This window comes from Rhinolophus sinicus, chromosome 5, assembly GCF_057876585.1.
Source record: "Rhinolophus sinicus isolate RSI-liver-muscle chromosome 5, RSI-T2T, whole genome shotgun sequence".
NCBI classification, from domain to species: Eukaryota; Metazoa; Chordata; class Mammalia; order Chiroptera; family Rhinolophidae; genus Rhinolophus; species Rhinolophus sinicus.
The window spans coordinates 108717360-108741973 of record NC_142505.1 but is presented as its reverse complement, the minus strand read 5'-3'; the positions used below and the strand labels follow the sequence as shown (position 1 = coordinate 108741973).

General features: G+C 55.0%; 2 protein-coding genes across 7 annotated transcripts in view; both read right to left on the bottom strand.

Annotated features, from left to right (window-relative positions):
* The window catches only part of FBXL18 (F-box and leucine rich repeat protein 18), a 38046-nt gene extending 30992 nt beyond the window's left edge, over nucleotides 1-7054 (bottom strand). For 2 of the 6 annotated variants that reach the window (XM_074313962.2, XM_019753651.3), the window contains exons 1-2: nucleotides 6897-7054; nucleotides 1745-1960 (exon numbers count right to left, since the gene is read on the bottom strand). In XM_074313962.2, the coding sequence (XP_074170063.1) occupies nucleotides 1745-1960; nucleotides 6897-6914 (234 nt within the window). In that variant the 5' untranslated portion in view covers nucleotides 6915-7054. The other 4 variants (XM_074313964.2, XM_019753652.3, XM_074313963.2 and 1 more) reach the window with 4 other exon arrangements.
* Nucleotides 7055-10491: 3437 nt separating this feature from the next.
* Nucleotides 10492-13926, bottom strand: ACTB (actin beta). The gene is made up of 6 exons (XM_019753643.3): nucleotides 13775-13926; nucleotides 12959-13087; nucleotides 12576-12815; nucleotides 11700-12138; nucleotides 11433-11614; nucleotides 10492-11254 (listed from the first exon to the last, which is right to left on the bottom strand). The coding sequence occupies exons 2-6, from the start codon at nucleotides 13079-13081 to the stop codon at nucleotides 11111-11113; spliced, it is 1128 nt and encodes a 375-aa protein (XP_019609202.1). The 5' UTR covers nucleotides 13082-13087; nucleotides 13775-13926; the 3' UTR covers nucleotides 10492-11110.
* Nucleotides 13927-24614: the final 10688 nt, after the last annotated feature.

The window sequence follows — 24614 nt, the reverse complement described above, 5'->3', positions numbered from 1 at the left end:
ACCTTCTCCCCTCGGGTCACCCTCGCCCCAGACAATCAGGGAGCGTGACGGCCTGCGGGAGGAGGGGCCCTGCGGGGACAGGAGCTCGGCCTCCTTTCCCTCCCCACACGCTTACCTTCAGCCTGCAGGCAAGAGTCCCCCAGCTGGGTGGAATGTAAAACAGTGTGGCGCTGTGGAAAAGTATGCTAAAACACAGAGTTACCATGTGACAACCCAGTAACTGCACTCCTAGGTGTGCACCCAAGGGACCTGAAAACCGGGTCTCAAACAGATACTTGCACCCCCATATTCATAGCAGCACTGTTCGCAATCGCCAAAAGGTGGAAGCAACCAAGCGTCTGTCAGCGGACAAATAATGAACAAAATGGGGTCCATCTATACAACGGAATACTATTCAGCCACAGAAAGGAAGGAAACTGTCACATGCTACAACATAGATGATCCTTGGGGACATAATGTTAAGTGAAAGAAGCCAGTCACAAAAGATCACATATTGTAGGACTCCACTTGCATGAAATATCCAGAAAAGGTAACATCACAAACGGAAAACAGAACAGAGATTACCAGGGGTTGGGGAAAAGAGGAATGGGAAATTAGTGCTTAAATGGCTCCAGGGTGTCCGTTCAGGGCGAGGAAAAAGATTTGCAAATAGTGGTGGTGACTGCACGACACTGTGCTCGTACTTCACGCTACGAAACTGTACACTCAATGGACGAGGTGGCACATTTCACGTTCTGTGTGCCATCGTCAAGCACACAGTGGAATCACGCCCTGGAAGCTTGTTTTGGCTGCTGCTTTCCTTCATAACACACACATTTTCACAGCATTAAATATTCCTCAGAAACCCGGCTTGGCCTGCTCAGGGGCCCAGTGACCGGTCGCCAACAGCTGGACACTGTGCTGTTGCCAGCCAAGGCCCTCGGACCACAGGGCATCAAGCATCCATGTCCATAACGCTCGGGCATGTGACCATTTCTCTAAGGTAAATGTTCACACCTGGAACTGTGCAGGTGAGGGCCACACATAGTTGAAACCTCTAAGTCACCTATGCTGCAGCCCGTGCTGGAGCACCTGCCCCTCCCTCCACAGGAAAGAGCCCTCATGGGCAGGAAGCCCAACCGGTCTCTGGGAGTGAGCGCAGCCTTCCATGCCCCCACCGGGAGGAGACGGCATGCTCTCGCAGCTCCTGTGACTCACTAAGAAAAAGGGAGGCCATCATAAACGGGCAAAAGCCGTGCACAGTCACTTCTGAAAAGAAGATGTACAAATGGCCCGTACACGTGATGAAAACATAATCGACAGCAGCCTTCGTCACAGAAATGCAAGTTAAAACCACAGTGAGTTACCACGTCCCATCCATAAAAATGGCTAAAACTTAAAAGTCTGAAAACACCAAGTGTTGACGAGGATGCAGAGCAACCAGAACCCACGGACACTGCTGGGGGTGTCGAATGGTGCCCTGCCCCACCCCCGTGCCACTGGAGAGCCAGATGTCTAACTTTACTGGAAAGTCCCACACCTTTCACGGGACCTGGCCACTCCATGCGTGGGAACTACCCAAAAGTGAGGTGGCCGCTGCCTGTGTTTTCGGCCCCTAGCTTCTGTCACATAATGCATCTTGGAGCCTGACCCTGGCAGGACTCCGAGTGCCCGCCCACCTTCTCGGCCACCCTGTGCCGCCGGGCATCCTGGGTGCCCATCTACTGCCCCCACACACGAGTGCCAGCCCCCAACGCGCCCTCACCTCGTAGTCCGTCTGCAGCAGCACAGTGTGCGTGAGGCTCTTGTCCAGACACAGCTCTGCGAGCTTCCGGCAGGTGCGCCGGACGTTCAGAACCAAGTCTGTGCTGGGGACGTGGCTCAGGATGTGCAGGAGGATCTCATCGGAGAAGCCCAGCAGGTGGGCACCGCCTGCCACCGCGACTGCAGCAGGGGGCGCGTCGCCATCACTAGCCATGTCCTGAAAACAGGGGGGCACCAAATTCCGATGGGATCCCAAGGGCGGCCCTCAGCCCAGCCTCCCCAGACAGAGAACACCAAGAAAAGCCCTCACCACAGTCCAGGGGTCAGAAGGTGCTTTCACCAAAAACCTTAACTACAGAGCAAGAACCCATGACATTCTTCAAAAGCCCCTTTTCAATCTGCACACCAGGATCTCTCGCCAAAAGCAAAAGTTTCTAATTAAGAGATTTCCTTCCTGCTCATGGTCTCTGGTCAAGTCTGGCATGTTTCACACTCAACTTATGAACCATTAGCCAAGGTTCTCCGTTTGTGAAAGCTGCTACCCCGACCCCTTTCTATCCCAAATGTCAAGCTGCATTCTTACAACCCTTGGGTAGGAGAGTTCTATCAAGAAACAACACTAACTGGGGACAGTGACGGGGTCTTCACCTCACAGAGCGGACAAACGAGTCACTGCCTATCAACCCTCAGAACGCTGTTGGACCGCAGCTCTTTTCTGCGCTGTCATTAAGGGCAAGTAAAACGAGAAGAACCGCCACTGAGAAAGAAACTCTCAAGTCCTTACAAATAAGGAACAGCGCCGACTAGACCAGTGGCATTTTTAAATCTTAAGATTAGTAATAAATAATAGGGGCCGCACCATTTATCACACATCTGGTCATAAACCTGCGTTGCCGTTTCCAATGGTGTCCACATTTCATGTTGCTTTTGTAGACAGCTGCAAAAGGTTTTCCTCCCTAATGTGGGCCTTCCGTCCTACTGGTCCCACCAAGAGGGAGAAGGGCTCGACCTCGGTTAGCGTGACACGAAATCCCCAAATCAAGGCCAAGGGAATTCGGACGCTCTAAGGGGAGCCCCTGGGGGGGAGTAATCCCAACACCTGTATCTCCCGACGCATCTCAAAGGGATCCTCCTGAAACGTCCTCACAGAGGGGCCCTCTCTGACCTCTCCTCCCAGCAGAGTGCCCAGAATTACTGCTACTGCCTTTTCCAGTGAGTCTGCCTACAAGCCCCTCCTCCTCCAGCCTGCATCTTTCCATCCATATTTTTCATGGATTGAAGCATTGAGGTTTGGAAAGCCCTTCTGCTGCCATGGCAACTGTGACGTCTGGGCAGGAAGAGCCTGCCTCACCCCCACGCAGAGTTCCCAGGAACTCTGACTGTGACACCTCTCTACCCTGTCCTGACAGGCTCTGCATCCGGCCAAGCCCTTGCCAGGCTGGGAAAGGGTTCCCATGAATATTCCCACCCGCTCACCAGCACCAGCCCTTCCCACATTCCCTTCTTCCTCAGAGGCAGCAGCCAGGCCAGACGTGCCTTCACTCCCCTTTCTATTTGACCAGCCCCAAATCCTGTCTTCCTACTCCCACCATTTACAAGGGCAGAAGACAGCCAGCAGACCCAAGTTCACAGCAGCCCTGGGTCACTGTATTCTGGGTCCAGTGTTTCAGGCCATACGTGACCTTACTTAGAAATGTCCCAGACCAATCACCTGGGATCACCCAGGCACCTGCTGAAAACCTGATTCCTAGACCCCACCCTAGGCCTCGGGACTCCATCCCCGGGAGAGGAGCCAACAGAGATAGTCCTTAGCAGGCAAGCTTGGCAAGCAGGGCTCTGGCACTGGAGAGGGCCTGGGGACAAGAGGGAGAGGCCTGAGGCTTACCCCTCCTGACCCCCAATCTGCATATTTACCAAAGTAAATGCCATTGCAGAGTGAGGAGAATATAGGGCAAAACGCTACAGAAAATTCCAAATCATATAATTTCCAGCCACACTACTAATACTCAATTTCTTAAAACCACCTAGAAATTACAAGAATTAAAAAAAAAAAGTCAATAATTGAGCCTGGCTCCCTCTGTCCAGTCGCAGCAGCCCCCAAGATGGCTTTCTCCACATGCTGTGCCCCTAATGCTGGGGTGGGCCTGGCGGAGGAGGAGCTGCCCAGGCAGCGGGTCATATTGGCAGGACACTGGGAGGCAGCAGCTGAGTTTGCAACCACTGAGTCTTTTTCCTGGAATTAAGGCTTCCTGAGACAAGGTTCCCATCGTGTGTAAGTCAGTGCGTGGTTCCCCAGGAAAGGCAGCAGCTTTGGAGAGGCAACGGCAAACCAGAGGTGACCTCCAGGAGGGAGTGGGGAGACCTCCAAGTGTCTTCATTTGTGACATAAAAATGTGGCCCAGGGAATGCCCACCTCCACACACACCGAAATACACTTACACTTGCTTCCCTCCGCCACTGAAGACAATGTGTTCTCAGCTACTGGGGAAACAGAGGCAAATCCATTCTCCATCTTTAAAAAGTAGTCCACGGTCAGAGGCAAGTAATATGTAGGGCAGAGCTGAGTGGAACCTGCCCTTCCCTCCACCACCAGAAATGGGCTGATGGGCTTCCTGAAAGATCGCGGCCAGGCACTTCCTAGAGTCAGGTGAGCTTTGCCAGGCACATATGGGAGCCAGGTAATGACAACTGGAACGGGGTTAAAGGGTTTAGCTACTCATTAAACTCTGTGTTTTATGTACTTTTCAGAATGAATAATATTTCACTTTTTTTTTTTTTTTAGTTCCTTGGGTGGCTAATTTTTTTTTAATTTATTGGGGTGACAATTGTTAGTAAAATTACATAGATTTCAGGTGTACAATTCTGTATTACATCATCTATAAATCCCATTGTGTGTTCACCACCCAGTGTCAGTTCTCCTTCCATCACCATATATTTGACCCCCCCTTACCTTCATCTCCCATCCCCCCGACTTTTTTTTTTTTAAGTGAAGCAAAATTAAATACTGAAACCTCAGTACCTGCCCAATAAAGATCCCCCTCCCACATGTTGACCATCTGACTGTTTACCAGTCAGGCACCCAAAGTAGTCACAGGATTCACGAATGAACAGATGAGATTCTGGGATGTGATCTAAATAATGGGGGCAAGGGGGAATGGGAGAGACAGAGGAAACAAGACTGATCACGTGCTCACAACTATGAAACTGGGCAGTGGGCACACAGAGGCTCATGACATCATTCTTTTGTGAGTGTGTGGAATTTCACATTATAAAAATTTTTTAAATCACAGGAACAATCTGAAAGGACACAATTTTAAGGTCGCCACTCTTTTTACTCTCCACTCTTTACTTCCTCTCAGGTCTTTGCTTGTCTAGTTGGCATCTTCTGGAATGTCCCCTAATACACAGCATTCAATCCTCCAAACCTTTGCAAAAGCTGTTCCCTCCACCAGACATGCCACCACCCAAGGGAAACTGCTCCTCTCAGAACTTCAGTTCAAATGCTCCCTCGCCAGTGAAGCCCTCCCAGCATCCACCCCCCAAAACATACACACACAACTCACCCCCTCCCTCCAGACCCCAATCTCATCAGATGAACTGCAATGGTTTGCTTGTTTGCTTATCTCCTCACTGGGCCAGGAATGGCTCATGAACAGGGATTACTTTTTAATGCCCAAGAGCAAGGCACTGAACCATGTGAGTCAACGGACCATCTGCTTCAGAATCCTTTGAAATGCTCTTAAAAACGGAGCCCTACTCCTCAGAAACTCTGGGAGGAGTCCTGGGTACCTGCACTTTAAAGCCAGCAATGACTTTCAAAATCAGATTACCCCACTCTGGAATCAGATAGTGGGGATGATTGCACAACCTTGTGAATGTATTTTTTAAAACCACTGAATTGTACACTTTAAAAGTGTGACTTATAGTATGTGAACTGTATCTCCATCAATAAAAAAAAAATTGGACCATCCCGAAAAAAGGGACCTTGATCTCCACAGCCAGGGTGGAAAAAGACTCCCCTCTCTCCTCTCAACCCAAGAGATGCCCACAACGCCACAAGAGGCCTCATTGGCCAGGTCCCCAACAGGTGCTTCAAGGAACAGGGGGCCCTTGTGCCAGGACCCCATAAGACCAGGGAACCAGAATCTGCTAACGTAGCCAGGCTACCCCAGGACTCTTCCTCAGGGGAGCTGTGCCTTTCTGGCCCTTCCACATACCACCAGTCAATAGGTGGGTCCCACAACCTCTGCCTCAATCCAGGAGCCACAGGGGCCACTTCTGAGCCAAATTCACTTTGAATGAAGAGGAGCTGTCAGCAACCCCAGCCACCTTCCACATACCCCATTCCATCCATTCCTGTTCCCCAGCCACCGGCAAGCCCCTCAGCCAGGCTCTGAGTCCTGGATGCCAGATGTAAACACAGGTACCAATAAAGGTACGCGGGAAGCAACGATAGAGAAGACACCAGTCAGAGTCCAGATTCCCCCACACCCTGGTCTGCAGAGAAAATACCTTGTACTACTTTACAGGGAGGGTGGGATTCTCTACGGAACCCAGGTTTGTGGAGGTTGGGGAAGGAATTCCAGGGGAAGTCCTAAGTCCCGCAGGTGAAATGTCTTTCCCCCCCAAGTCACACAACAAGCAGGCTCAGAGAAAAGTGGGCTGGACTTAAACGGAACATTCAGAGATGGAGGACGGGGTGTGAAGTGGTCACGGAGGGGGACCGCCTCAGAGGCACAGGGAAAAGGGCCTGGGGGGCCTAGAGGAGCCTGGAAACTGGAGGCGAAGAGGCGGGGAAGACCTCTAGCGACCTGGAATGTAGGGCTGAGAAAGGCATGGAAAACCGAATGGGGAGAGAGCTTGTGCCTTCACAGGTCAGGGTGAAGGCCGGGGGTGGGGGGGAGGGGAGAATGAGGCAAGGCCAGGGTCATGATACGATAGACGTGGCCAGGCCCAGGCCAGGGTCGGACCAGGAAAGACCAAAGCCCGGCCGATGCCACGGTCGGGGTGGCAAGGACCACGCGGGGCCGGGAAGGACGGAACAGGTAGGAGATGGGATGAAAAGGACGCAGGAGGACCAGAGTCGGGATGGGAAAGAAAGCGGGGCCGGGGTCGCCGGGCAGGTAGGAGAGCGGAGAGAGGCGCCGCCGTACCTCTCCGGAGCTGGCCATGTCCAAGGACGGCAGAGCCGCGGGCGCGGGAGCCGCAGCGCCAGGGCCTCCCGCCTAGCCCGCCAGGGATGCTCAAAGCCAGCGCGTCCGCGGCTCCACAGAGACCCCGGCAGGGGGCGGGGCCTCCCATAACTTCCGGCGCCCTCCGACACGCGTTTCCGCTCGCTCGCGGGCTTGCTCTGTGCGGCAGCCATGTTGGGTGTGGCGCCGCCAATAAGGCCCCGCTGAGGCCTGTAGTGAGCCTGAGAGCACCTCCTAAGGGTTCCCGCTTGCTCTCTAAACTCATCTCTTAATTAATTCATTTAAATAGCCACATGTAGCTAGTGGCCCCCCATGGGGACAGTGCAGCAAGAGTGAAGCTCCACGAGGGCAGGGACAATGTCTCCATGTTACTGCCGTACCCCCAGCCACCGTGTGGCTGCTCAAGATACAAGGTGAAGATGAATGAGTGAAGGAAGCACCAGCCCTGGCAGGGGTCTCTGAGTCCAGACCCTGTGTCCCGTGGGTGATTCCAAAGCAGAACGTGTTGGAATCCTGAAGCCTGGGGAGCTGTCTTACCCGCCAGGACTCAGGTGCCCCACTAGAAAGATGACCGCCCTGCATCCGTGTGACCATGAACAGCCTCCCTGAGTCCTCACCACCAGGCTCTAGGAAAGTGTCTGGATGTATGGAATGACCCTGGGACTAGCCAGGACTCCCCTCCACTCGGAGAGGCTTGTGGGGATGCAGTTCTGTCCAGGCTGGGCTGCTTTGCAGAGGAGAGAGAATCCAGCAAGAAGGATCTCAGCTCATTTAAAAAGGTGCACCTCGGGGCGGCTAGATGGCTGAATTGGTTGGAGAGCGAGCTCTCAACAAGGTTGCTGGTTCAATAGCAGCAAGGGATGGTGGGCTGCACCTCCTGCAACTAAGATTGAAAATGGCGACTGGACTTGGAGCTGAGCTGCACCCTCCACAACGCGATTGAAGGATAAAGACTTGGAGCTGATGGGCCCTGGAGAAACACACTGTTCCCCAATACTCCCCAATTGGAAAATAAAAAAGAATTCCTAAGTTGTTTTGGTTTTTTTTGTGTTTTTTTTTAAAGTGCACCTGAGGTGATCAGAGCTGCCTCATGGGGGAGCTAGCCACCTGAGAAAGAGGTTACCAACACAGGGCAGAGGAAGCCGCAGTGTTTAGAAGGCGAGTCCCTATTTCTATAAAACAGAACAGTAATGTAGACATAAACCTTGGTGTATCTGGTGTGTTGATCTGTCCGGAAAGGCTATGAAGCAGGCAGTGATCATACTTGATAGGAGTTAGTGTCAAAGTCCAGCTTCCTCACTTATAAAGTGTATGACCCAGGGCAGCCACCTGTCCTCTCTATGAGCCTCATTTTCTTAACCTGTAATATGTGTGCCAAGAGGAAGAGTCAGTCTCGAGTAGCCTGGCTTGATTAGGGGTGATGCTGGGCCTTTGCTCCAAGCCAGGCATCAGGTAGGTGGTCAGCCCAGCTGCAGACCTAGGAGGGAAGGAGCGAGCCTAAAGGACTCAAATTCAAATGTGTGTCTCAGCTGCACTTCTGGAGCTTTTCAAAAGAAAAGATCGATGGAGCACCTGCTCACAACCACCCTTCCAGTTGTTACTGATGGTCCCATTTTTCCAGTGACTTGACTTCCAGAGGTGTCTGTCCCCAACCACCTCCCAGTCTCCTCTGAGGGTTGTGTCCTCAGTCCCTGAGCCTGTCCCCAGTCAATCCAGACCTCTGTCTGAGACACACGTGCCCACTAATCCACCTGCCCAGGTGACGCCGTCTGGCCTCTTGTGCCAACTCAGGCATCCTTCCCACAGGAAGCCTATGAGGGAGAGTAACAGCTCCCCACCCACCAGTCATTTGGATTTATGATCCATTATTACCTTTCCTGTTGTTCAAAAAAGGCAAAATGATTGTTTTCATTTTTTTCCACTTTGTTGAGGTACAATTTGATTATGTCTATGCCTGTGACACCATCACCACAATTGACACAATGACCATCCTATCACCTTGATCTTTCTCCCCCAGAGCCGCTGCTGCACTCTTCATTATCACAACTGGTAATTGTATGTTCATTTCTTTGCCTACATATTTATTATGTCTCCCCTCCTTCAACTGGGCACCTCATGAGGTCAGGAAACACTGGCTTTTTTCTCCACTGCACCCATCCCTGGCACCACGCCTGGTAGTGGTTGGAACAAGGAAGTCTCGCTTTCCAGACTGACAGCTCCTCCAGGGGAGGGTCTGTGTCCAGGCCATCTCAGTAGCCTCAGGCTCAGCAATACTGGGCCCTCAATGAAAAAATGTCCACGGAATGATTAAGTGGCCCAAGGTAGAAACTTACTTGTAGCCGAGCCCAGGGCACACTACCACCCCTGAATTGGCTCAAAGAGCAGGAACTGGCCCAGGAGACTACCTTTCACAGACCCGCTTCTGGGGCCTCTAAGAATGCATGGGGTTGGGGGACAGAGCCAAAAGTATCCTGGGTGCTCTGTGCTCCTACCACTGGGCCCACGGGAACTGGACCCATTTTGGAGAACTCATCACTTTGTATCTGCTGCGGTGTTTTAGGTACTAAACTTAGAAAGCCTTCCTGGGTGAACTAGGGGACCAGAGGCTCCCGTTTGGTTTTGGAAGCCTGGTTTTAGAAGCCATCACAAGGTCTTAGAACAGTCTCCCTCCCACCACCATCGACTATCACATTGCGCTAAGTAAAATGACTTGTCCCTCCAGTCCTGGAGTCAAGCCTCAAATCTGGATTGTTTTGGAGATCGTTTCTCTACCTCACTCCCTCTGGAGAAATGGGGCATCACTCATGGGGTGGGGGGCTCACCTGCTTTCTCTCCCTTATTCTTTGCTGGTAGCAGCAGCAGCTGGAGGTGGAGGTTAAAGTCTCAGAACTAGGATAAGCCTGCACTTGAGGATGCAAAGGGATCCACCCTGGAGTCACAGGCAGAACCCAAACTCCCCAGAGCCAAATAAGAGCCATCTCTGCCAACCTGACATCTCCTCACCCCCAGCCCTGGACATAGGATGCCAGGCTACAGGTCCCTAGAAAAGTCCCTTTTTCGCTGTGCAGGGAGTTATCACTGCAGGTGAGCTGACAGGATTGTGACACTGTCCTCAACCTGAGCCCCAAGTCCAGGGACTGTGTAGCTTCAGGCAACTCCCAACCCGAGGCACCAAGCTCAGACCCTATGAGGGAGCAGAGCCCCCACTGACAGGTGGTACAAAGGTGCTCACTCAATCCCATGAGGTGGTACCTGGAACACCTGACTCCTCTAACAGCCCAGCCTCCTCCCTCTTAAATCATCTGTACCTCACAACCCACCAAGAAAAAAAAATGGATACTTGGAGGACAAGTGCAAGGGCCAAGTCAGGTAATTCATTTAAAGTAAGGTCTTGAGGCCAGGATCCTTAAACTCCTCCCATGAGTCCTCACTGTTCTTTGTCAGGGTTAAGAACACTTCAACCCCCACTTACTGATAGGGATGGCAGGGCACCCACAGCCCCACCCTTCTCCCAGCTACACTGTTGCCCAAAACCCATCCACGCCATGAAGCCACGTTTCTTTATGGTGTGCACTTTATTGAACTGGTCTCAAGTCAGTGTACAGGTAAGCCCTGGCTGCTTCCACACCTCAACCCACTCCCAGGGAGACCAAAAGCCTTCATACATCAAGTTGGGGGACAAAAAGGGAGGCCATGATGCCTGACCATTCAAATAAAACAAAACAAAAAAACAAGTATTAAGGCGAAGATTAAAAAAATTTGGATTACATAATTTACACAAAAGCAATGCTATCACCCTCCTGTGTGGACTCGGGCAAGGACTGGCCCTTCTTAGGGAGAAGTGGGGCGGCTTTTGGGCAGGCAAGGGACTTCCTGTAACAATGCATCTCATGGTATTTGGAATGACTATTAAAAAAAAGAACAATGTACAATCAAAGTTCTCAGCCACATTGCAGAACTTTGGGGATGCTCGCTCCAACCGACTGCTGTCACCTTCACCGTTCCAGTTTTTAAATCCTGAGTCAAGCGCCAAAAAAAAAAAAAAAAAAAAAAAAAAAAAAAAAATTCAAAAAAACAAAACAAAAAAAAACAAATAAAGCCATGCCAATCTCATCTCGTTTTCTGCGCAAGTTAGGTTGTCAAGAAAGGGTGTAACCAACTAAGTAACAGTCCGCCTAGAAGCATTTGCGGTGGACGATGGAGGGGCCGGACTCGTCGTACTCCTGCTTGCTGATCCACATCTGCTGGAAGGTGGACAGCGAGGCCAGGATAGAGCCACCGATCCACACCGAGTACTTGCGCTCAGGGGGCGCAATGATCTGGGAGAGAACAGGACAGTTAGCATAAGGACCCTGATGGAACCGTCCCAAGGGCTGTGCGTTACCCCAGGAAGGTTGCCTCGACAACCACAGGTGAATACATCCTACAGTAAGGTCAGAATGGGGGCTCTGTACCGGTCCATGTGACCAGGCCAGCACAGGCTGGGCGGACACTCACCTTAATCTTCATCGTGCTGGGAGCCAGGGCGGTGATCTCCTTCTGCATCCTGTCGGCGATACCTGGGTACATGGTGGTCCCACCAGACAGCACTGTGTTGGCATAGAGGTCCTTGCGGATGTCGACATCACACTTCATGATGGAGTTGAAGGTAGTTTCATGGATGCCACAGGATTCCATGCCTGAGGGGAACAGAGGCCAGACTTAGCTTCCAGTGTGGCCACAAGGGTGACCATTGTGTGGTGGCAAGGTCAAAGCCTTACTCACCCAGGAAGGAAGGCTGGAAAAGCGCCTCGGGGCAGCGGAACCGCTCATTGCCAATGGTGATGACCTGGCCGTCAGGCAACTCGTAGCTCTTCTCCAGAGAAGAGCTGGAGGCTGCGGTGGCCATCTCCTGCTCGAAGTCCAGGGCGACATAGCACAGCTTCTCCTTGATGTCACGCACAATTTCCCGTTCAGCTGTGGTGGTGAAGCTGTAGCCACGCTCTGTGAGGATCTTCATGAGGTAGTCCGTCAGGTCCCGGCCAGCCAGGTCCAGACGCAGGATGGCGTGGGGGAGGGCGTACCCCTCGTAGATGGGCACAGTGTGGGTGACCCCATCACCGGAGTCCATCACAATGCCAGTGGTGCGGCCAGAGGCATACAGGGACAGCACAGCCTGGATGGCCACGTACATGGCTGGAGTGTTGAAGGTCTCGAACATGATCTGTAGAGAAAGATGGGCCACTTCACACTCAGGAAGCCATCAGACAGTCAGGCCAAACTAGGAACATGCAGAGTGCAAGGAACACTGCTAAGTGTGCTGGGGACCCCAAGATGGGGATTTTCAGATCTACTGTGCACCTACTGAATACACACTCCCAGGCCACTTCACACCATCCTCATTGGGTTTGCCACATGAGCCAGTGTTAGTACCTACACCCACAGCACTTTACACTTTAAACACCTAGTCAGAAAACCAAACACGAAAAAGATTCCATCTGGAAAAAAGCAAATAGAACCTGCAGAGTTCCAAAGGAGACTCAGGTCAGAGAAGAAAATCCTAGGAGAATGGCAGAAGAAAGAACAAGTGAGAAAAGGCGTGGCACAGAAGGGCCAGAAAAGATGAGGTGGCTTCCCAAGGAAGGCCAGTAGGGCACTGACCTGGGTCATCTTCTCACGGTTGGCCTTGGGGTTCAGGGGGGCCTCAGTCAACAGCACAGGGTGCTCCTCAGGAGCCACACGCAGCTCATTGTAGAAGGTGTGATGCCAGATCTTCTCCATATCGTCCCAGTTGGTGACGATACCGTGCTCGATAGGATACTTCAGGGTCAGGATGCCTCTCTTACTCTGGGCCTCATCGCCCACGTAGGAGTCCTTCTGGCCCATGCCCACCATCACACCCTGCGGAGGGAGGAGCAAGGCGCCCTCAGCATGGGCACGACCCAACCCAGAAAGCCAAAGGCCTCCCCTGCGAGGAGCCGACTTCATCTTCCGCGCGCTCGGAGACCCCACCTAACAAGTGAGACCCGAGGCTGGCGTCCTACCTGGTGCCGGGGGCGCCCCACGATGGAGGGGAAGACAGCCCGGGGGGCATCGTCGCCCGCGAAGCCGGCCTTGCACATGCCGGAGCCGTTGTCGACCACGAGCGCAGCGATATCGTCATCCATGGCGAGCTGCGGGGAAAGCGGGACCATGAGCCTGCGTCGGGTGGGGCGGCCCCCGCCCTGCCCACTTCCGGCAAAACGCGCCTTCGAGCCGCCAGAGGGCGCCGGCGCGCGCCGAGATTGGGGACAAAGGAAGCCGGGCCGGCCGCGTTATTACCATAAAAGGCAAACGCTGGTTAGAGGCGGCCCCGCGGCGCGCGGCACGAAGCCAGGCCTCCAGCCCCTCCCCGGCCGCCGGCCCCGCCCCTACCCCGTTCAAAAAGCGCCGGCCGACCAGGCGCGCGGAGGCCACACCCGCGGGAGCCGACGGCGCGGCAAAGAAATGTACGCATGCGCCTTGGCGCCGCGGCGACCCACCCCTTCCGGCCGACCGCGGCGGCCAGCCCTAAAGCGCACGCGCATGATCAGTGGTGTCCCCAGCCCCCACCCGGCCAGCGGCCCCGCCGCGCCCACCCACCCACCCTACCAGCCGGTGGCCCAACGGAGCTAGCTGTCCGTTCCGGCAAAGGCCCGCGCCCCCGACGGTAGCACCCTGGGAGCACGCCGCGGGCGCAGCCCGGCCCCGACCTGGGAGCTCACGAGCCCCACTCCCCAAGCTCAAGTGCTGTCCTCGGGGCCGAGGCGAGAGGCGCTGTCTGCCCGGGGGAGGCCGGGGCCCGGCGCCAGTCAGTTCGCCCTGCCGGCTTGGGGCCTTACCTGGAGGTTGTGTAGACTGGCAGCGGCGGCGGAGCGGCGAAGGCGAGAGGCCTGTGTTGGCGGGTGGACGCGGACTCGGCAGTGGCTGCGCGTCGCGCCGCCGGGTTTTATAGGGCGGCGCCGCGGCCGCTCGAGCCATAAAAGGCAACTTTCGGAACGGCGAGCGCTGATTGGCCCCGCGCCGCTCACTCACCGGCCTCGCCGCACAGTGCAGCATTTTTTCACCCCCTCTCCCCTCCTTTTACAAAAAAAAAAAAAAAAGAGATGGACTGGGAGCGAGAGCGAGATTGAGGAAGAGGAGGAGGGAGAGAGTTTTGGCGTTGGCCGCTCTTAGGAGCTGGGCCCGCGGATGAAAGGTGCAAGCCGTGGGCCACCGCCCCGCTGGGCAGTGCTCAGTCCGGCCATGCGTAGACAGGCCTGGACTCGGCCTGCCGGTCTCTCCGTGTCCCCCACCTCGGGACCCTCCGGGTGTGGATGTCACATGTGCCGTGAGCTCCCCGCTCCCCCGTGGGCACAAGAGTCAACATAGATGCGAGGGTCCCTGGTTGCTGTGGACGCATGCTTAAGGAGCAGTTGTGGGGGAGGGGTGGTTAGGGAGTCACCATCCACTCTTCCCAACATTGGCTCAACTATCCAGAAAGCCTGGGTTAGGGTACCTCTGGCCCGGGGTGCTCACCTTGCTAAATGGGGATCGTTTCTACTCGGAGACCTGGAGCTGTGAAATATGATATGGCGTGGGGGAGTCAAGGGGCTTGTAGCTACTTAACAAGGGCCTCAGGGCCACAGTCCCCAGGGACAGGGCAGGCCCCCAGGAGCCAGTGGCTGGAAGTTAGTTGCCTGTGAAAAGGCCTCCAAGGCTTCCCTGCTGCAGGCCTGGGAAGAGGTGGGTTCTCTAGGGCACAGACACTTGTTCCCAAGGAGCCAGGCTACCTCTCAGGGCTGCCTGGTCACACCCAGACAAGGCCAGGCCTGGGAGGTTAGGCCGGTGTCCAGGGCAGCTGCCACACACTGGTGGGCACTGTCAGGCAGGCAGGACTGCTCAGCACAGCTCTAGAGCCCACCAGCCATCCTCTGTCATGTGTAGCCACAGCTGAACTGCCCTCCTGGACCCTCTGGAGGTCCCCGAAGCCTGGGGAAAGACACTCAATGAGCCGGAGATGAGTTAGGGTTGGGGGGGGCGTGGCAGAAGGGACAGTGGCTGCAGGCCAGCTGCCTTCAGAGGAGACCCTCTCCTTGTCACTCTTTACTACCCTGAGACATTCCAGATAACTAGGCAAGACTTGGGTGTCCTGTTCTGGGTGGTTCCCTGCTTTGAGAGCTGCCAGTTAGGCAGGCAGAGCCTGTATCCAGATGGTGGCCAACAGTGCTCAGGGCATGGCAGACAGAAGCCCAGGGGCCGTGGGACCCCAGAGGGACATCTATGTGGCTCCGCCTAGAGGAGCATGCACCTTCTCAGAGGTGGTGACAAGAAGCTGCATTGTCACATGAATGAGAATGGGAAAGGTGGTTTAGGTGGGGGCACTGACCTGTCCCCACTGGTCTGTCTCCAGCCAGGCCTGCCCAGGGCTTTGCAGCACATAATAGGTGCTCACTGAGAGTGTGTTGAAACCAGTAACCAATTAGTCCATATATGGAAGTGGAATGTGTGTCCAGGGAAGAGGTGGCTTGGTCCAGCCCACTGCCTAGGAGACTGGTGGCAGGTCTCTGAAGGTTATGGAGGCCACAACCAGGTGGGAAGGGTGACCATCACCTAGTACACAGCAGAGCCCACAGGCTCAGAGCCACATGCTAGCATTCCCAGATAACTGCCAAGAAACTCCCTGCAGCTGCCCTGTCACCACCCCAGCCCTGGGTGGACGTTCCCAGCCCGTCCACTCCCGGCTTCCCAAGGACTAGACTGCTCTGTCCCTGGCCTGTGTCTCTCAGTCACAGGCATCTGGCCAGCCACCTTGGGACCTGCCAACCCTGTGATTCAGGGACTAGGGGGTGACCCTTTCTGCTGCCTGTTGATGAGGCTACTTCTGGCTGTTCGCTGAGCCTGGAGGGGTGCTGGGTAGGCTGGGACCAGGGCTGCAGGGCATGGGAGGGGAGACTCTGGGGTGGCTCCAGGAAGCTACATGAGGTGGAGAGCAGGCCTGGTCCCCAAGCAGGACTTGTGCTGCCACCTCACCTCTTCTCAACCAGGGGCTGGCCAAGGGGCTGGAGCACCAGCCCCACCTGACCTGAGACTGGAACAATCCTGGCCGTCTGTAGCAGCCATTTCCGGGTGCTCTCCTATGCATCCTTCAAGGCCCAGCCTAGAAGGTCCCTCCTCAGTGGGAGCCCTTTAGCATCTGCAACATGCACCCTCCCACCCACTGAAAGCAACTGCACTGGGCCAGCATCTAGAACTCAGCCTACCCCACCAGACTCTGCTGGAATGTTTCATCCCCTTTCAGTTACCCCTCAATGAGCACCTACTGTGTGTGCAGTCTCTTCCCCTTCTCAGCCCCACCTCAGTTCCTTCCTCTGAAAAATAGAGCTTGGGGTCCATCCTCAGCAAACCCTTCCAGAGTCGCCATCACATCCAGTATACCCACCCCAGGGCCCTGCTTTGTTGAATGAGTGAGTGCCTGGGTGTCCTTCCTCAGCCCTTACAAAAGACCCTAGGCAGATGGAGGGTACTTGGCGGTGGGCACTGGGCCACAAGTCTTGGAGGAGGGGAGGAGCTGCAGAGAAAAAGCAAGCAGGAGGAGGAAAAGAGGAAGTGGAGTAGGCCAGAGGAAGGGGGAGGAGACCAGCGGGAGAGGAAGTGAACAGGTTCTTCGCTTGGGAACTTTGCCCTTGCAGGGAGTTTCAGAGCTGTCACTGGGGCAGGCACACAGCCCACACTCGCTCAGCCAATGGGGACTTCACCTGCCTTTCTGGTGATTTTTTCTCTTTGTGGTTTCCCCACCCTGCAGGCCAGGGGGACATTTACAGTCCATTCCAAAGGCCCACTCCCTCACCCTCCTCCAGAAAACAGCCCCCTTGCCTGAGTGTTGGAGCCCCTTTGCCGCCCCACCAGGTGGGGACCCCCAGCTCCAGTTTTCAGAGGAAGAAACTGAGATGGGGCTGAGAGGCGGAAGAAAGACCCCCCCATACACAGTAGGTGCTCAGTGAAGGGTAACCGAATGAGGGGATGAAACATTTCCAGCAAACACACTCTTTTTACAGATGAGGAAACTGAGACAGGGCTGGTGACATGCCCAGGCCGAGTCCGGTGTGAAGGACTCTAGGCCCAGTCCCCCACCCCCCACCAGGCCTCACACTGCCCCTCCCTGGGTAAAGTGTCCCCTGAAGTGCCCCCAGGGACTGGGTCCAAAGGCTGCTGCTCCAAAGTCTAAATTCCTCCCACCCCAGCTCTTATCTCCTGAGGCCCAGAGAGAACAGCCACCAGCCCTTAGTCAGTCATGAAATGGGTCCTGAAGCGCCAAGCCTGTTCTTTTCTGCGACTTCTTTCCCTTGCTTCCTCCTCTGCTCCCAGGATGGTCTCAAGAGGAGATTTTGGACCTCAGGATTCCTGAGGTTCTTGGAGGTACTGGGCTTGCCATTCCTCTGCCTGCTGCCTAACTTGACCTCAGCTTTCAAGGCTAGCTCTCAGGCTGCCCTCTCCAGGAAGCCTGCCATGACTTCCTCCATCCTTTACCATAACAGCTGTAGCTTTCCTGCTCAGAGAGGAGAGGCAACCCAGCCAGGATCACACAGCAAGGGCACAGCCAAGAGCCAAACCTCCTGGATCACATTGCTCCTGCAGCCTACGCACCAGCACCGACCAGCCAGACATGCTTCCAGAGCACAACAGCACCGAACAGTTTTGAGTAACACCCTGAAGAAAGCAGGTGTGATCCCTGAGACACACCTCAAACAAGAGAGCAGAGAACAAAGTTCAATGGCCTATGAAGGAAAGCAGCAGGTTTCCTTAGGAAGGAGGGAGCTCCTTAAAGGGCAGTCAGGGAAGGTCCCCCCACCAGGTGACCAGCCCCTGAAGTGAGGCTCAGAGGCAGGAGGGAGGGGCTGGGCCCTGTATGCTCTTCTGGGCAGCAGCCAGGGCCATGGTCCCCACCCAGGCCTGGCCTTTAGCCAGAGCCCCTCCCAGGGCCCTCAGGCCCATCCTGCCCTGGGCCTTCCCTGCTCCCTGATGGAGTCATCTGTGAAAGGGGGATCCCTGCCCTGGAGAAACTGGGAACTGCCGACACTTCTTGGGAGAGTTTTAAAAAATCTTTAAGAACTACCCTCTCTCTTCCAGTCCCCCAGGGCAGTCAGAGAAATGCCCAATCCTCCTGGGGAGTTCCCAGCCTTGCTTATTTGATTTTTTCAGAATAGAAAACAAGGTGTCTTGGGCTTCCCCCACACACACACCAGCTTAGCCCTTGCTTCTCCCCAGCCCTCCTCCTGGGGGGCTAGTTGTCCCCATTCTCCATGTGAGCAAACTGAGGTGCCTCAGACGGACTCCTGTGCTGGGCAGGAGAATATCCCTGGGGCCTAAAGATCCTCCCAGCAGTCTCGGGGGTGTGGGGAGGCTGAGGCATCCTGGCCTCACAGGTCTCCCCAAAATTGTGGTTCCAGGAGGTCCTTGAAGCCCATTTGTCACCTGGGCCCACAGCAACTGGCCTAGAGCAGGTGGGGACCTGCCCAAGTCACTTGGAGGTCAAGGTAGCCCTCAGACGCCAGGCTCCTCTGGCTTTCCACACAGGAGCCTGAGAAGCAGGGCGACAGGTTGGATGAAGTCAGGTGAGGTCAGCAGCAATTTCAGATTCAGGCCAAGTGGGGTTTTGGAGGCTTGTGGCCCTGACACCCCAGGTGTCAGCAGACATGCCAGCAGGAATCTCATAGATAGGAGGCCCTGCCATACAGACCCTGCATCTCAGGCATCTGTCCCTGGGCTGTGATAAAGGGCAGAGGGGCGACTGGGACCCAGCGGACCATGACAGTCAGTGACATGGGGTCTGAAGTCCCAGGCCCCGAGTGGGCACCCAGGGATGTGGTCAGTGTGAGGAGCTCAGCAGCCTCCTAACTGAGTGGCCTCATCCCTGCTGGGCCCAGGGGTTCAGAACCACAAGAGTTGGGGGCATGGAGGTCCGGAGGAGCCAAGGAAGTGAAAGGGGAATGGGAAGGGGGAAGGGAGGTATTGGGAAAGTGCAGGTGGGCGGGGCGCGGCTGACTCAGGGAGGCCACTGCCTCACCCACCACAGGGCACAGCATGGCCTCCCCAATCCATGAGAGGACAAAGGAAGTCAGAGTCCCTGAGAGCCTGCTATAACCAGAGCCCGGCCTATGTCACCACACAGAAAGCTCACTGCACCCCTGCCCGCTGAGCTGGAATCTCCCCATTTCTAAAACAAGCAAACTGAGACCAGTGAGAGTGAGAGATTTGGCCTTGCAGTTAATAGCACACTGTTACTGGAATGGACTGGAACCTAGGAGCCCAGGGCCTGGCAAGGGGCCAAGGCCCATAGCGTGCCTTGAAGGGGCCCCCTGAGGCCTCCAGCCATGTTCCTGATGGGCAAACTGAGGCTCAGAGTGGCTAGTGGGCAATGGCAGACCCATGCTCCCCAGCCACCCTGCCTGGCTGTGGGGCACACACGGGGCTCCATGTGGGACACTCCTCTGGCCGTGGGGCCTGGGGCCCATCCAAGTGGAAACCCTATCTGGCACGGCCACGTTCCTGTGTAACCAGGCCCTCCTCAGCCAGAAATCTCAGCTGCCACTGGGCTCGCCAGGAACCAGTGCTTCCTGACGTCTCATGGCCCTGTGATGCCTGGCCCTGTGTCAGCTGCTGTGGATACGAGGGGATCCCCCTCCTCCACAGACTGCATTGTCCACTGGGGACAGTCCTGAGTTGGTGACATTGGTCCTATGCAAGCCGAGAAGGCACCCAACTTGCGGGCTTGGGTTTGATGGGCCAAGTGGGGAGGGGTTTTCCCTGGCACATTGGCCACTGCTCAGGGCTGGGGGGCAGCAGCCAGGGCTCCCTGTCCCCTCATTTCCTGGGTCACTAAGGAATGATTTTGGCTGTCTAATTAAGTCACCTGAGACCCATAGCATTAGGGGTGACAGTGTAGGGGGCACATAGACGTGCCTGAGGACACATGTACCAGAACACGTAATGATGAGACTGCAGGGGCTTGGTCAACAACGAGCCCACAGTGCACAATGCCGGGCCTGGGGGTGCGGGCAGTCACACTGTGCCCTCTCAGTGAAGCCAGAGTAAAGAGCGCCCCAGAGCAGATGGGGGTGTCCCGGGAAGGAATGCAGGGTCCTCCCCGGACTTACCCCGTCTTTCTTTCTCAGAAGCACTTTCAGGCTACGTGTTAAGTGGGATTCGGTTCTGTCACTCACGCACTGGATGTCCTTGGAAAGTGACTCAGCATCTCTGAGCCCATCGGGGTCAGTAACACCACGTGTGGATGGCACCACCTGGGTGGGCCTTCTGGGCTTTTCAGGGCTTGTCACAGACACCTTGGAAGCCGGCCCCACTTGCCCCCTTACCAAAGGGGAAACCAAGGCCCACAGCTGGGTGGAGGCTCACCCAGCATCACACAGCACAGTGACAAGCCAGTGGCCAGGCCTGGAGGGCTGAGGGTTTGCATTTTGTGTGCCACTGGGAGAGCCAGGCTGGCCTGTCCAGGATGGGTGCAGGACCCGCTCTCCTTGGCCAAGAGGGACGATGACTTGAAAGGTAACCTGCTCAGACCGCTTCCGCAGCAGGCCACGCCGGGTCTGCTTCTCTCGCCAAAGCTGCATGGCTTGGCCTGGTATTCCAGGCCCGGCTAAACCTAGCCCTGCTGACTTGCACAGCCTCTTCCCTCATTCCTCCCCAAGTCAGAGGGACTTCAGGTCCCTCAAAGGGTCAGGCTATGAAGGGGGTAGGGGTGCCCTCCCTGCCACCCACTGCTTGCTCCTGAGGCCCGACTGCTGCCTCTCTGCAGGCCGGGGGAGCCCAGAGGGCAGGTCCAGGCTGGTTCATCATGGCTCCCGGCACAGTAGGCAGCAGTGGGGCTGCAGAAGTAGGTGAGTGTCCGGCTCTGTCATCTCTCCTATTGAGGACAAGGTTGAGCTGGTTGTGGGTTGGTGGCCTTGGGCAGTGGCTCACCTACATTGCAGAGCTATAGGGAGGGGGCAGGCGAATGAATAGAATGCTCAGACTGAGCCTATGCAGAGCAAGCACAGGGTGGCCATGCGCTGGTGACCTTGGGCTGGGTGTACCATGTCTGTGGCATGAAGGTCACGATACCTCAGCTCCACCCCAGACATGCTGGCGGGCTACAGGAGGGGTGGGTGGCGAGGAGCAGGGAGCTGGTGATGGCCGCCTTCTCCTTCATGGCCCTCTGGATTCTGTTTCCACCAGAGAAGACTGGTGTCACACTTGGGTAAGAAGGTCAGGGAGGGGAATAAGCAAAAGCCTCGAACAGGTGCTGTAAACAGGCAGCCCCCCAAATCTCCAAATCTTTTTTTTTTTTTTTAAGGAGGGCGCAGCTCACAGTGGCCCATGCGGGGATGGAACCGGCAACGTTGGTGTTATCAGCACCACGCTCTAACCAACTGAGCTAACCGGCCACCCCTCCAAACCTGTTTACAGAGAAAGACGCTCATCATCATGGGTCATCTGGAACATGCAAACGTAACTGCACTAAGGTAGCACATCATACCCACCGGTGGATAAAATGAAAAAGACTGCTGATACCATGTGTGTGTCAGGCAGGGGACGTGCTGCTGCCATAGGTGGTGGCGGGAGCAGAAACTGTTCCTAACCTTCTCAAAGTACGACCTAGCAATTATACTCCTGGGGATTTAGTTCAGAAAAATGGGTCCATGTGTCCACCAGGAGACAGGTACAGGAACGGTCACGTCCGTTCATCTTATATTCATCGTAGCCCCAAACTCAGAACACCCCGAAAGCACGTGGCCGGCGGCACAGACAGAGACGTTGTGGTGCATTGATACAACGGAATATGCTGCTGCCACGCACAGCGCCGTGAGTCTCCTGGACATAATGCTGACCACAAGAAGCAGACAGAAGAGAGGCGTCCCGGGTGACTCAGTGCTCACAGGGCTTAAGGACAGGAGTCAGGACAGTGGGTGCCCTCTGGGAGGAGTGACTGGACAGGGAGGGCATGAGGGGGGCTTCTGGAAGCTGGAAATGTCTCTTGATCCGGGTGCTGGGTACATGTAAGTATTCAGTTTGTGGCAATTCAAATAGTGACACACTAATGATGCATGCCCTTTCCTGAGATGGCAGCTGGTTCGGGAGTGTGGACCAGTCCTGCCAGCCTCTAGTCCTTATCACCAAACTCCTGCCCATCTCAGGCATTTGTACTTGCTGTTCTCTGTCTGTACTAGACCCTTCTCCCCACATACACCCTTTTTGCTTCAAGTTCTGCTTATCCTTCAGGGCTCAGTGGAAACATCACCTCCTCCAGGAAGCCCTCCCTGATCCCCAGACAAGGGCAGGGTTCTTGTGGCTCCTGTACTTTTTGTCATGCTCTTCACAGCTGATAATTAGATGTACCTGTGTGATTACAGGTTTATTCTCTCCCTCCATACTCCACAGTACCCGGTTAGGGACTATATATTTTTTTTATCATTGCGGGATCCCCAACTCATGGTGTATAGTTAGCAAAGTTTTCAATTTCCATCTGTGGAAGGAAGGAAGGAAAGAAGGGAGGAAGGATGGATCTGGTTCTCTACAGAAGGGAGAGAGGTGGCAAGAATGGATATGTGTTGTCTCTGGAGGGTGTGAGCATCCTGTCCCAGGAGGGTGTGGGCATAGCCCTGGCAGGAATGGTGTCCTGGGACTGCCAAAGCTGATGAGGAATAGACTTAGGGAGGAAGGGGGTAGGCCAGCTCAGGGCTCATACCTTCCAGCGGATGTTGACAGGGGGGAGTAGGGGAGGGTGGGTGTCACAGGAAGTCGTCAGGTCTCTTGATTGCAGCTGACTCACCCATACTCTGATAATACTCACAGGTCAGACTCTAGCCTTGTTCTCCAGAGGTTCCCAGGGGGAAACAACTGTTTGACATCCTGAATATGTGAGGGGCTGACCTGAAGGAGGGGCAACCCAGCCTAAGGATCTGGCAAGGCTTTTCATAGGAGGGGTCTTTTTAGCTGGGCCTTGAAGTTTAAACAGGAGTCCACCAAGGAGACAATCTAGGGAAGGCTTTGACAGAAGGGTATGTTGGGAGAACTGCAAACATCTGATATGACTGGGCACTTTGGGAATTGAGTCTATGGGAACCTCAGTGGGGAGATAGGGGCTCAACATCATTTTTGTTCTGGCCAACACCCAGTAGAGCACATGGAGGCCCCAACTGAGAAAGAGCCCAGTTGGGTGAGCGGGATGGGATGGGGTAGCCCTCTTAGCCCCAGGACACCGCGTGGGGGAAAGGACGTCAGAGGGGGCTGTGAGTCCTTACACCTTGGGAGGAACATACTGGGCCTTGAATTCAGGTCCCATTGTACAGATGGGGACACTGAGGTGGGCGTGAATAGAGCCTAGACTCCCATACCTGGGTTAAGCTTGGGTTCTAGAGCCCAAAGTTCAAGAAACAGGCCCTTCTAGGGGCTGGGCACCCACCCCCCAGACACAAATTTACTGGGCCAGCCTCTGGGGCCCAGCGCTGGGGGTACCATGAGACCCACCGAGGAACTTGTTGGAAGTTGAGAACTAGAATTCTGAAGCAGACCTCCCAGGTAAGAGCTGCAGGACCTCTGCTTCCTTCCCCAAAAGCTGGTCAGGTGCCCCTTCTTCTCCTCAGCCTCAGGCCTGGCCCAGAGAAGGAACGTGAGCTTCAAGGCCACGCAGCAAGAATGCAGCTCTGGAGTGGAGCCAGGAGGTGGGAAAGTGCTTCCTAAGTCTAAAGATTAGCTGGCATCCAGACTGCCTCGGGGGCAGGCATGTTGTCAGAGGACTGGTGTCAACTCAGAAGCTGGGACTTTGTCCTGCAAGGGTGATGGGGTGCGATAGAGGGTGTAGGAGCAGGAGATGGGCAAGGTCACGTCTGATGTGTCAGCAGACGGCTCCACATTCTGAAAGGGCCCGGGAAGCCTCCAACACAAACTGCAGCCTGGGATTTCAGATTTCTCACTGCCTCTGGCCAGTAGAAGTTTGTATTAGAAATCCTAGAGGTGTGAAGATCATTATAATGATAGTAGTGAGAATAGTAACCGGAGTGTCTGCAACTGCTCTTTCACTTTCCTGATGCTCTAGAATTTGATTTCCTCCCGGGGGGCCACCAGGAGGTAGGCAGAGCAGCTTTCATTATACAGTTTTAAAGTTGTGGGTACCAAGGCTGACAGTCGAGGTTGGGGACCTGCCTGGGGTGTGTGCAGCTCTCTTATTTTCATGCAGGGCAGGCCTGTGCTCACATGGGAGAGGGGAGGTGGTGAGCCCCCAGCTGGGAACGACTGTCCCTTTATGGCCGGATGCCCTCCAGAGCCAGGCCCTGTCTTGCTCACTCCCAATCAGTTGCCCCATGAGGCAGGTGTCTTGATGTTTCCCCTAAATCACAGATTAGGCTCAGAGGAGAGAGGAACATGCCCAAGGTCTCTCTCTCTCTCTCTCTCTCACACACACACACACACACACACACACACGGCTAAGGGACAATGGTGAGATGGAGCATGTCTGCCATCTCTGACTTTGGGCAAATCACTTTACCTAGTTTTCTATACTGTAACATGCGGGTGAAAACTGTGTGGGGTTGCAGGGGGTTGATAAAACGAGGATGTGTTGAGGGGTCAGAAAAGTGGCGCACTTTGCTCCTAGGCTGAGAAATATTTGCTGTGGTTCCTACTGCTCTTGTTCACAGGAGACAGCTG

Bases quoted from the DNA above. Each gene is read 5' to 3' on its own strand.
- ACTB (XM_019753643.3), bottom strand. From the start codon at position 13,081: ATGGATGACGATATCGCTGCGCTCGTGGTCGACAACGGCTCCGGCATG. The intron at 12,816-12,958 runs GTAGGACGCCAG...CTCCCTCCGCAG, and splicing joins TGGGGCGCCCCCGGCACCAG to GGTGTGATGGTGGGCATGGG. The intron at 11,615-11,699 runs GTGAGTAAGGCT...TGTTCCCCTCAG, and splicing joins TTTCCAGCCTTCCTTCCTGG to GCATGGAATCCTGTGGCATC.